The sequence below is a fragment of the Charadrius vociferus genome, unplaced genomic scaffold (genome assembly GCF_000708025.1).
Source record: "Charadrius vociferus isolate BGI_N301 unplaced genomic scaffold, ASM70802v2 scaffold593, whole genome shotgun sequence".
Classification (NCBI taxonomy): domain Eukaryota; kingdom Metazoa; phylum Chordata; class Aves; order Charadriiformes; family Charadriidae; genus Charadrius; species Charadrius vociferus.
Genome location: NW_009647739.1, coordinates 986,757 through 999,953, shown reverse-complemented (window position 1 = coordinate 999,953; position 13,197 = coordinate 986,757). Strand labels below are relative to the sequence as shown.

Below are 13,197 nucleotides of genomic sequence, written 5' to 3'. Positions count from 1 at the left end.
ACCAATGAAATATGCGCACAGCACTAAAATAGTGCTTCTGCTACCAAAACGCATCAGGCCCCCAGTACGCTGTTTTCGGACAGACTCACGTGAACAAGCTTTCAATTAGCCGGAGGTTTCGAACAGCTTCCACAATGAGATTTCGGCGCTTCAGCAGCCTGTACGTTTCATGAGATCTCTCCACCGCAGTAGCTTTGGAACGCTTTTCCTTCTTTTGGCCACACACCTTCTAGTGCACAGTATGGACAAAAAAAAAATTTTACATGTACTATTCAATGTCTTCAGCCTATCATTGGTTCCTCACACGGTAGCATCTGAGGAATTCAGAGTTTTGATGTATTTATTTGTAAGAAACTAGTCAGATGAGGATTATCTTTTATTTCCCCTTCACAGACAGAGAATCAAGGCAGAAACTAAGATTTCCATGCAGTTAGATGCAGAGATTTATGCACTTTTGCTGAGACATCTGGACTTGAGAGTTTTGGCCTAGAAAGCTGGTAACTGCCTTAACGTCGTGCTGAGTCCGAGTCAACATATCCTGTCTCTCAGAAAGGCTTCTTCTCCCAGGCTCAGTCCTGCAGCAGTGAGGCTACACAACTTTCATGTTGAAGCCCATTTGTTCCTCCTGGTTTAGAGCAGACAGACCAGATGATACGCAGCACTTGTGTGCACGACAGACACTAAGTGATGACATGCATTAAGTCAGCACAGGGAATTTGGAGAGCACCAGGGAAGTACCCCAGAACTGTATTTCCCACATCTACCTTCCTATCTCCTGGAATAATTTTCATTTATACAATGCAGCCAAAATATGAATGTACTTTGAAACTAAATTTTAAAAACCAAAATAATCCCATAAATGAATAAAAAAACCCTATAGCTTGAAGTCTCACTGTAAAAGCACATAACCTAGCTCAGACAGCTGTACAAACAAGAAAATACTAAGACGTGATCTTACCTTAGGGTCTTCAAGTCTGACTTCCTCCACCACAGCCACATCTCCATCTTCATCAGTGCAACGAGCACAGGTGGAGAGGCTGGACTCCTGCTTTAGAGTTTCCAAAGTAGAACTCTCCCCCGAAAGGTTGTCTGGGAGCTCATCGGGCTCTTCAAGAATTTGAGGGGAAGGCAGCTTCTTCCCCTGAGACTTCACAGCTGTTGGCTTTGAGCCTGGTTTAAGAGCAAACAGCCTTGTAATTGTTCTGCTCTCACAGTTTCCTGTAAATGTTCAGCTTCTCTCTCGATAAAAGGCATTCCCCCATACCCCAGGTATCTGTACTTAAAAGCATTCTTCTACATTTTTCACATATTCGTCTACCCAGCTGGAAGCAGTGGTTTGATCACGAATGACTGCATTCAGCCTCCAAAAGTAAAGATTAAAAAAAAAAGTGAACTCCCTGTCATGACATAATTCTCTCCAAGCAGAAGCCTCTTCACAGGCAGGCTTAGAAGACCGTGAAGGACCAGATTAGCTTATCCAGAAACTGCTGTCTAAAGAAAGGAGAGTTTCTGTCACAAAGATTCTCAAGTTCTGCCAGAAACCTGACTTTTCTGACTCAAAAGCAGCACAAGAATTCAGTATTATTCCAAAGATAATCTACGTAAGAAATGGAGATCTGTTCTCCTCTCTTCCCTTGGAGCTCATCAGAGAAGTTGTGAGAGCATTCAAATAGTTAAAACAAATAAAATAAAAAAATACACCAACATATGCTCTTTAAAATATGTCCCCAAAAGGCTATTAGCTTTCACATTAAGATGTTCCAAATAACTAAGGAAAAGAGATGAAGCAATTAGCTCCGGGCGACAAGACATTTTTGTTACAATACGCTTAGGGGACTAAGGCTGTGGGTTAAGTCATCCCAAGCCTATTGCTGCTTTAAATTAGTTAGTTACCATCTTATCTGGTCTCAGACGAGCAGTCAGTATTACTCTATGTGAACTCACCCCACTTGAAGGTTTGCAGTAGTACATGAACAAATATATTTTATACAGACTCTAAGGCTCAATACCAAGCATTTCCAACTGAAAAAAAAACCTGCTAAAAGGGGAAGAATTTTTCTATGTTTCAATTTAGAAAAAAAACGTTAACTGGCTGGTCTGTCAGCTCCTGTGCTCCTTCCTGCACCTAAGATAACATTTACATGTCCAATGGAATGAAATGATGTGTTTCAAGGAGAAGCATGGACTGCCTTTTTCCTTAGTGAGGAAGAAATAAAATATTTCAAGGAAGACAAAGTGTGTTCAAATCCCTTCTGAAGTCTTCAAGGACTTTAAAAGCTAAAGCTCTACCAAGATGGTGCTCTCTGATAGGCACAGCCTGAGCTGTAAGATAGTTTGAAAAACCGAGTCCATGACAGATACTTTGTCAGTTCATCGTAGAACATCCAAGGCAGATACAAAATTTACCCAAGGATGCTGTTTGTCTCAGCAGCTTAAGCCAAGCTGACTGCTAGCTACCACGGTCTCCCCACTGCGCTCTTTTTTAGCCACTCAGTCCTGCCTCCTTCCTTGCAACAGTTGGGGAATTTTTTCTGACCCTCTGTGGAACCATTTCAGCTCCTCAAGCCACCAGAAAAATAACTGAATATCCAGGGAGCAAGGGGGGTGAGCTCATTTCATCTGCATGGGGAAACGGGGAGAAATGCCATGGGGGTAAGGAGAAGCAGACTTATTTTCCCAGTGATTGGTGATAGTCAGAAACGTTCTTTGGCGCACACAAACACCAGCGCGCACTTCAGCCTTAAGAATCTCACACCTACAGTATACCAAAATATAACACTTTTGGTGCAAAAAAGCATGGAAATAATCAAATAAGCGTAAAAATAAATACACGATCAAAATCTTCAACGGAAGCTAATAGCATAAGACTCTTTTCTTTAGTAAAAGGATCCATAAGAAAAATGCAAGTTTCTTTCCAAATTTCAAAATCATGATCTACCTTTAGCTGGTGTTGACTGATGGGTATCATCTTGGGAACTTAATTTCAACAGAGAACCAGAGTTGGCCTTCTGACCTTTTCCTCTTTTCTTGCCATCTTTCCCTTCTTCTTCATTGTCAGACTCTGAGACCAAAGCATCATCTTCTCCAGGAGACACATCTTCCACAGGTGGGGAATCTTCTGGCACTAGAGCCAAAGTAACTGTAGCTAACTGCTCACTCCTAGCCTTCTCTCTCTCAAACTGACGGTTTAAATCACTCTCCTCTGCAAAAATGTACGAAATGTACTTTGTTGTCCTTTGCCGACCTTCATCCTCCATAAAACCCTAAGGAAATAGTCGGAAGGTTATTTTACCACCTTACTTGCCCATTCTTGCAGTCTGTTCTCCAGCATCAACAGCTGGAAATTTTTCTAACCATTCTCCCCTCACATCAAAAGATATCATGCTCTTATCTTTTTTTTTTTCTAAATAACAAAAACGTTGACTAACCTTAACACATAGAAATCAAAAGAAATACCATGCTTGAAAAATAAATAAAACTGCATTACCCGCATACTAGAACGAAACGCCTACATTATGTGGGATGTAGAAAAGTCTACGGAAGAACAAACTACACGTATTCAGCCTGGAAATCAATTTTTTCCCAGAAAAAATTTTCTGTGAAATAACTGCAATGCAGAAGTTACCAGAGTGAATCAGAGTTGAGTGGAACTGCTGTTGCCCTGTCTGCTACAACTGATGCTTTCAAGTACCTAGAAACTCAAACACTGAGCCTATCGATAAGGGAAGATTTCATCTTCACAGTCGACTTAGGAAAAAGTATGTTTAGCTATTCCAATGGTTTATACAGTATGTTTGTTTTTAATTCTATAGAACTTTTTACCAAACGACAAGATCTTACTAAAAAAATTCTCAATGGAGGGAAGATGGCAATTATCCTGCCTTCATGAAAAGGGGCAAGGGGGTGCATGTGGGAAACGACAGCTAAATTTGTTTGTCCGCTTGAAATGAAAAAAATACTGAAATATTCGGAAACATGGAGTTTAATCACCATAACCTCTACTGTATCTATTTTTTCCCCAGAATTTGCTGGTATTTTCAAAAGGCAAGTAAATTAATGATTTTAAACGTATACAGAGGGTCTCCGCAAAATAGAAGTTGCCTAATAGTCCAAAATCAAGCAAAGGGGCTATTTTGAGTTGGAAGACATTTATGTTCATCTCCGTAAAGTACCAGCCCCCAGGTTGTTGGGTTACCACTGATTAGGTAAGCGGTTGAGGCCAGATGAAGCAGGCGTGAGACCAGTTTCTCTGCCCTGTCTCTTTTTGGAGGGCAGACCTGTCACAGTGCTGGGAACAGTGTTCCTCCAGAACGCTGTGAAGCGGCATCCAGCAGAATCCCACCAGCTGGTGTGGACCTCCGGAACGTACGCTCAGCAGGCACAGACAGCAAATATGGGGCCATGTCCCTTTTGTCCCCCAAGCTTTATTACTTAAGCACCCACTCACAAACCAATGTAAAACACCTGTCCATCTGGGTCAGCGAACTACTAGATGTCAAGGCAGCTGATCACGAAACAATAAAGAAAAGATACTCTGGGAGAGCAGATATGTTACATTCTAACAACTAGATCTAGTCCCGAGATTACAGTAGGTTAAAATTTTAGTACTCTTTGAACACTTCTTGGATACTTTTTCCTCAACTGAAGTAATACTTTTTTTCAATCTTACCAGAACTCTTTCACCGTCGATTCTCAAATCCCTGCCCTTCCTATTGTCTGAGGTTAACAATGTTATAACATACCACCACAGTAACCACAACTCTATCTCCAGTTTGAGTAAGTACCTAAATTATTTTATTTTAACCTCACCTTGACAACTTTGTATCTCTCCAGGAGGCGACAGAGCATCCTCGCTTCTAGCTTCCCCACATTCATAGCCAAGCGAATTTCTGCCTGAGAAATACCTTTGGTTCCTCTACTTTCAACTGTTTCAGAAAGAAAAACCAGAAAATATCTCAGGGAAATAATCTGACCAAATTATATATACATACATTTGGTATATACATTCATATTCGCTCTGAATAACCGTATATGCCAGAATATAAAATTTAACATTCACCACTAACAATTGAAGGTATTTTCACAGACATATACAATATGCAGTCAAATACTGTCATAAAACACAATTTTATGTGATGCAGCGCCCCAACAGAATGAGGTCTGACAGTGATAGCTTCAGAATAAAAGCAGGGTGAATTTTTTCCCTGACAGCTTTCCACAGACAGGTATTTTCTCCATTATGAAAGTAAAAGAGGTAGAAGAAGAAGGAACACTGTTTTCTGTGTCACCTTTTCTGATCCCACCACAACACCCTGTTTCTACCATGCTGTCTTATTTTGGTGGCACTGAATAGCTGAGAAGATTCCTGGGAAGGGGTAACAGGTGGCAGCACCTATAGCTCCAGTCTAATCTGAACATAAAGCTCATCTTTTCCATGAAAAAATGACACTTTCTGATACGTAGAAAGCGACCAGAACTTAACACCCCCCCCATATATACCTTTCTTTTATACATACAAGGCATGTCTTACCACATCACTTACTTAGCTCATAAGCCTGGGTGAGCATATCCCTTTCGCAAACAATATCCACAGGCTGAATAGCTTTTGTGATCATCTCTTCTTCATCATCATCATGATAATCTTCCATTTTCTTCCGAAATTCCTTTAGTAATTTAAGGCAACGGACCATGACATCAGTCCCTGTGAACATGTCAGCAACAACTCTTACAAAAACGCAGGGGGGATATGCTTGTTTACTATACTTCTTTCAGCAGCACAAAGAAGTAGCACGATAGGGAACAGAAAAGACCAAAGACAACTGCTTATTTCTAGGAACGGTTTGCAAGAGCTTTTCCCTATATATGAGTCTGTCAAAATACTGACTAGCTGAATTTCTGAGGTGCTCCAAACCTTCATGTCTGCATCAACATTAGGACTGCCCAATACAGTGATTTATAAGCAGAATGGAAAACACTGAAATAACAAGAGAAATTTCAGTAACACAAATAAATCAATGAAAGGAATAAATGCTGATCCACAGTACTATTCTTCAGAAAACACATCTGACTAAGATCACTCACTGGGTATAAAAACCCTCCTTTTTTTTTTTCCCAACAGACTCAAAACATTATTTTTTTTTTACTTCATATAAATGCAAATCACACAATGAAAGAGAACCACACATTTGAAGATACAGAACTGCAATAAGCTACCTGGTTGCAAAACTCTTCCTTAACACAGGGTTGATCACTTGCTGAGGAAAGGCAAAGTGGACACCAGTTAGTGGGCCCTATCAGGTACTGCTGTCAGCTCCCCATATTTAAAAATCCCAGCACCTAAAGGAACTGCCAGTTTATCATATGTCCCAGCACCTTCTTTTACATTTGTACGCATGCATGTTGGAGGAAGCACACACCAAGCAACTGGCATTCTGCAGAACAGGATCAAATAGAAGAGTCCCACCCCACTCAATAAGCTCTTCCAGCATAGCTAAACCATAGTTATGCGCACAGTTCCAACATCACTATGAGAAGAGATTCTTCTCAGCCTTTGTCTGCCGATTCCACAACACACGCTACTAGTTATATTATAGAATCTTTATGTGCAACCATATATGAGCAGCTAAGGCTCTAGATTTCTTGTCCACAGTCCTAACCTACTCCCTGCACCTAGGGAGTGGCTAGGTTTAACAACATCTACGGTGTACTATAATTATATGCAATCAAAATGGAGATACAAAATCTAAGGTTGTCGCACAAGAACAGAACGCACTGCTGCCCACCAGCCACAAGAATCTCATACATGATTCATTTCCACATCTTAACATGTTACTGTGCACTGGCTGTGCTGTAGTAACTCTCCACCTACTTGACCCTTCTGGGATCTCACAGAAGAGTGGGGACAGATGACTAAAGGAGAGCAGTAGCGATCCTGCTCCCTGATATAAGGATGACCCACTATCATCAGTGTCATTCAGTGCCTGTTGAACAATTTAAGAGACCAGTGGGAAGCTAGAAATAGGTTAACATACGTTGCCAGCTTCTAAAGTCTCAGTGATTTAGCAGCTGCTGCAGAAGGAGCCAATTCATGCTGCAGCAGTGGGTGGGAACATCTACAGCCATCTCCACTACTCTGGTACAGCTCTGCTGTGAAAAATGCCAGGTGAAAGCTTTAGCTGAAATCATTAAGGTTTCAGTTCATGAATTTTATCTTATGTATACATATGATCAGTTACTGAAGCCTAGCCGACATGAAGTGAATCCACAGGAACTTCATCATGTGACTGAGCTCCAGGCCAGATCATTCCATTATTTTTGCTCAATCTGAAATCTTTCCCTGCCAGTATCTTAAGATACTGCTTAGGATAGTAATTAAGTGCTGACACTTTGGTAGGGCTGAAGGCACTGTTATCACATTCTCTGTATTTCTACAGCCCATTAATTTTCACTTGAAGCAACATTTGAAAAACAAAACAAAAAAACACGCAAAAAAAACCCAACACCAAAACACAAAAACACACAATCCCAAACCTGACCAATTCTTTTTACTTTAGCTCCTGCTGCCCAATAACGTGCTTCGCATAGCAGATGCTCTGGCTTCATCCTCAGTGATGATCCTCCACATCTATCTGCTTTCCTGTATAACTCCAGAGATTAAACTATCTTGATCTCCAATGAAAATCAGCTATTATTATTTCATCCTAGTTTAATACCTAGTGTTTTTGAAGGCATTTATGTGGATTTTCAGCTTTTACGTCTGTAAGATGGAATTATCATTCAAATGAAAGATTCATCAGGTGGCATTTTTCATGACAAACTTAAGTAGCGAATGCATCTGCCGTTGTGCCAATCTGTGAGAAAACATCTACTACCTTGTGGATTGCCACCAAGTTTATAAATGGACTTGTATTTTCTTGTCTTTTAAGTAAATACTTTAATTGGAAGTTAGATGTTTTTACTACTGATTATAAACTCGTATCCTTTAGCAATACTATCTAGTTTTGGGGGGTTTACTTGCAAATGTCTCCAGCTTATTAGAACATCTCTGAAACTTAATTCGCTGTGAGGAAGTATAAACAAGTACAGTCTGGTGCAATACAATCTACTCAAGGACACTGTAAGACAGAATCTAGGTTTTTGTCAATGGCGATGCTGAATGGCGTGACTCCAGGTATCCCTGTCATACAAACCTCTGTACGTTGAGACATTTTCTCAGACCAGAAATACATGAACTATGTACAATACATATTTTGTAACAGTTTGATGATAATTTTTCCCATATATGTTATTGCACACTGATCCATTCTACAATATTTTTGAGGATCTCCACTGCGTTCATGGAACTCTGAACTTAAATGAATTCTCCCGTGTAAAACTCCCTCTGATAGTCTTACAGGAAGGAGGTGGACCTTTATATTTTATGACAACGAGCTCATTCAATCATTCGTTTATTTATTCGGTACAATGTGGGATATTTCTCTCTGAACTGGGCTAGATGCTGTACCTACTTTTGGCTGCTGCTTCTCTTTGTTCATAACAATTTCCCTACAGAGCATTTCCTTCCCCCAGACTTAGAGGATTTGAAGGTATTTGTTGTCTTATTAAGAGCTTTAGTCCAGCTTCATGTAACTGGCATTCACTTTTGTCTTCTTGAATTTCTCACATTTTTATTGGCACTTTCACTTCTTTCATGATCACTCCTACTCACAAGGACTATATAATTTGCAATGTTTAGTTTGTATTACTTTTTTTCCCCCCACAAACAGTTCACTACATCTCTGAAAAACACACTCTTCAACTTTTAGAACTATTTTCTTTTTAACCCTGGCAGATCTGCCTCTTAGGATTTTCTGTGATTAAAGACTTGGTTTAGATTTCCTTAAGCAATTGCATTTGTGTAGTTTTTCCCCATGCAAGTTTTATCTGCATCTTTTTCTGAGAGCAGCTTTTGTTCATTCCCTTTCTTCACGCAGTTCTGTTCTTCTTTGTCTTTCCACTACATGTTTGGAAGTTATCAGCAGTTTGGGCAGATGTATTAACTTTGAATTCAAAGGCGGTTATGCATTAAAGTATCTCTCAGTAGACTATGGCTTTTTTGAATAGCAGTTGTTGGCTCTCTCGCTTACTGAATGAATTCCAAGGCAGTGCTGTAGAAGCTTACTTTCATAATTTGATATGAAACTTTCCAGAAAAGCTTTGCATTCTGATGACTTTAAGCAAAAGGCATAGCTAAGATGAGCTGTTTCTTTAGCTTCTTGTTTCATAATGGTCTTTTTTGTTTTATATAACTTTGTATGTATTTTTGTCAAGTTTATTGACTTGTCATTCAGCTTCGACCTGACAAGTCAGCAGACTGCTCTCTTTGTCCCTACTCTCTTTGTATTGGCTTGAGCAGTCTTAGGAGGAGTCACAATCCACTGAAAAAAGCTTACAGCGATATACAACAAACTTTCCTGCATCCATTTCTTAAAGACCTGGAACAAATGCTTAATTCAAGTGGGCTGCACTGTTCTAGCTTTATTAACACACTTCTCCACATAACTGCGTAAACAGAGCTTCACTTATGTATCTCTAAATTTAAAATTTGAATCTTATGGATAGAATGGCATCAGTGTAATTACATAAAAAGAAAGCAAAAATATGGTTCTAGTTACCTTTCTTCGTCTTGTAGGGTCCGCCATTGGGGTGTATATCTTGTAATGGGATGGATACTACCTTGGCTAAGCCAGCATTCATCATATATTGATAGAGACGTTTGAAAGTTCTCTCACAAAGACCCTAATGCAAAGAGAAATAGCAAAAGTCATTGTAGCTCAAAAGTCTCGCCTCCCGGTGATTAGTATTAAAAGCATTCATACTGCCTGTTCTTAAAACACAGTATTTTAGGGTATGATATCAAAGAAGGATCTTAAAAGCCTGCTAGTGCAGACACCAGGCAGAGTGTGAGATGCTTCTGGACTGCATTCTGCCCCTCAAACTCTACTGTCCAAACAAGCAGCAGCAGCATCATGCAAGTAAGAATTGCATAATGATATTCATTAACAAAACTTTTCTAAAACTGTCGATCGAATAGAACTCCCTGCTTATTGTAAACAGTAACTTGATCCAGTAGGTTAAGAGCCTTCTTTTGATACCCTACCCCAAAATAGTGTGCAACTTTAAAGAAAGAGGCAGTATGAATGAATGCCTTTGAGACCAATCATCTAGATTCTACATGAGTGAGAATTTGAAAGAGATTAATGAATCTCACCAGTTCTTCCCTCAAGTTTCCTAATGTTTCCATCTGGTTTGAACGAGCACTTAGCATACTTGAGAGCTTCTCCATCAGAATATCATATTTGCTCCTCCTAATCAAGAAAAGAAAATTATTTTATGTGTAAGCATGCATATAACTTTATAAACATGAGTTGTACCTTTACGAAATGTCAGTCACTAGAGAAAGTATGCTGAAGTGTTCTCAGGTTGTTTCAGGAATTGTAGTTTTCTTTTCCTTCTGTGAATAGCACAGGAGAGAATTTGACACTAAGAGAAGACCCCAACTGAGGGAACAGTGACTCAGTTCAGGCTGTTACTTCATTGGCAATCCACAGAAGCACAAGTTCTAACCATAAACAAAATAGGAAAACAAATTAAAATTTCTATTAGAAATGTGTTTGAAGCGAGAACACTCAAAATTAACAGAGCAATTAGTGCTACAATAAGAAGAGTTAGGCTCACACAGGCAAATAACAGGCACTAGAATACCCTATTGTTTCCAGTTCCAAGACAAGTAAGCTTTAACCATGCAGCATTTAGAAGAGGAGTTAATAAAGAAATTGAGAAGGGTCAATACCAGGCAACTTTGATGGTTCTGTGACAACAGAGCAAACTCTCCTCACAGTGAAAGGTCACAGTCTACCCAGGAGATCTGTAAAACATCTGAGTGGCACATACCTATCAACATGAAAGCGAGTCAGAAGTAGAAGAATCGAGTGTTGCTGTGCTCCACTTGGTAGTCTTATGACATGGGACTGCATTGTTATGAGACCATTTCTGTCCAATACTCTTCGGTGATAATGAATTTTTCCAGCATCCACTCTAAAGAAAAGACAGCAAGATATCCATTGGCATAGGAACTTCTGCAAATAAATTCTAATTATCCGGTACCCCAAAACATTTTACCTATATTACCTATGGTCGTAGCTATGTATGTTATGTTAATTTTCAATTTTTGTGACAATCGCAAAATTAGTACGTACCCAAATGAAGATAACCTGTGAAACTGATTTTCATAGTTGATCCAATTAAGCAGAAATACCTCTGATTTTAACCTACAGCCTCTATGCACAATATCCATGCAATGACATGGTTTGATGAGACAGCTGAACCAATACTGTACCCCCATGCCCTCTTTCTCCACCTTCTCTTTCTAACTCCTGGCTACAGCACAACCACTCCTCCTCTTGTAATAGCTCTGGTGTTCATGTCACTCCTCAGTGAGCTGACTCAGACCACTGAACTGATAGAAAAGTACCCACACAAGATTTCCCCTCTGCCCCCATCATCTCAGTTACCTAAAAGAGCTTCCTAAGTGGCAAAAAACAACGCCAGCGTGGTTTGCTAGCTACATAGGCTTCATCTCCTAAAAGCAGCGAATCGTTCACAGGAATGCTAATATTCTCCAGCACGGCAATACAAAACCAGAAGCCCCCTAAGAGGCTGTGCAATGCTTCTCCATCAACAAAACACAGTCTAATCTGGGAGCTGGTAACGCAGACTCCCATTCAGGTCATATAGAGGAAGATGTCACACAGGGCAAATGCTGGGGACAAGAGTTGGGTGTGCAAGAATCTCATCAGAACTTGGGCAGGATTAAGATGCTTACTAGGCAGTTTAGAAAAAGAAAGTAAAATCATCATTTCATCCCAAATTTGAAGAAAAAGCGACTTAGAGAAAGCAAGAACTCCCACAAATTAGAAACGTGTATTGATCCAATAGACAATCTCTGTTCCCATGAGAAAAATATCAGGAAGTGTAATGAACTCAAGGAAGAGACCAGTATCATTCTAGCAATACAGGCTCCAGGGAACCCAGGGCTCCTGGTAGTAAGGATGAGACACTACCAATACAGATACGAGTTTAAATCAATACACAGGAATTCTTAAGTGGACAGATCTTTATAAATAACCAGTGGAAACTGATTAATTCATATAGCAAGATATGAACTTACTTGAAAGCCCCACTGTGAAGGTCCCTCTGAAGCTCTCCTTGCCACCTAGCACGACCTAAACGCTCCAATATACAGTAGGAGAAGTCAGGGAGTTTTAAGTCAGGGTCCCCCTCCCAGCCTATTAAAGCTCTGTAACGCTGGTCTTGGGAAGCCACTATGACTAGTTTCTCTCCCCATCTAAGAAACAGAAAGGAAAGTAATAAATTATTATTAGTTCCATAAAACCAGAAAGATTAATCCCCCCTCCCCCACCCCAACACCATTCTTGATATAACCTGCACAAACTGAGTGAGAACTAAATTTTAAAACTTAAGTTAAAAGTTTTTTAATGACAGATATAAGGATTTCACTCACTTTTCAACAGCTTCTACATAAGTATAAGACGGCTGCAAATCCTTCCTCCTTATTTGATCAGTGATATCTACTCTCTCTTTGAAATACTGGCAGGAACCTTGTATGCCATCTTTATTATCCAAAATCATGTGGACAGGATAAATGTCATCTGAAGGAACAGGATCTCTTTTGGTTTCCAGTATCCCCGTTTCAAGGTCTATTTCTTCATAACTGAAATAAAGGCAGAGAGCCAACATTTAACCAAGCAACGGGAATTTGGAACTGAAATAGAAGACAGCCACAAACAATGCTGATACCTCTATAAAGTAACTTGGAAAAATGAAACTCTTTTGAAACCTCAAAACTGGAAAAAACATAAAGAACAGAGTTCCACTCCTTGAGTATGACTAAAGCTTATCAGCACGCAGAATATATGAGGGAAATACCCTATTTATTCTTCAAAAATTAAAGTATATTGAAGTGGTGAAAAAAAAAGAAACACATATAAGTACTAGTTTAGAGGAAAGGAGAACAACAGATACATCCACCCTGGTGAACAGGGACGTATAAATTCTGCTCATGCCTCAGCGGCAAACAGTCATGAGAACGGAAACCTCCCCGGGACCCCTCTACGGCCTTCAAACCCGGCTCGGCCT

General features: G+C 39.8%; 1 protein-coding gene across 1 annotated transcript in view; it reads right to left on the bottom strand.

The window, feature by feature from the left end:
• Positions 1-13,197, bottom strand: part of GTF3C1 (general transcription factor IIIC, polypeptide 1, alpha 220kDa) — a 44,039-nt gene that overhangs the window by 29,876 nt on the left and 966 nt on the right. The window contains exons 3-12 of the mRNA XM_009881949.1: positions 12,563-12,772; positions 12,209-12,385; positions 10,933-11,076; positions 10,250-10,346; positions 9,654-9,777; positions 5,543-5,701; positions 4,810-4,925; positions 2,939-3,263; positions 959-1,170; positions 90-226 (exon numbers count right to left, since the gene is read on the bottom strand). Of these exons, the coding sequence (XP_009880251.1) occupies positions 90-226; positions 959-1,170; positions 2,939-3,263; positions 4,810-4,925; positions 5,543-5,701; positions 9,654-9,777; positions 10,250-10,346; positions 10,933-11,076; positions 12,209-12,385; positions 12,563-12,772 (1,701 nt within the window). The remainder of the gene's footprint in view (positions 1-89; positions 227-958; positions 1,171-2,938; positions 3,264-4,809; positions 4,926-5,542; positions 5,702-9,653; positions 9,778-10,249; positions 10,347-10,932; positions 11,077-12,208; positions 12,386-12,562; positions 12,773-13,197) is intronic.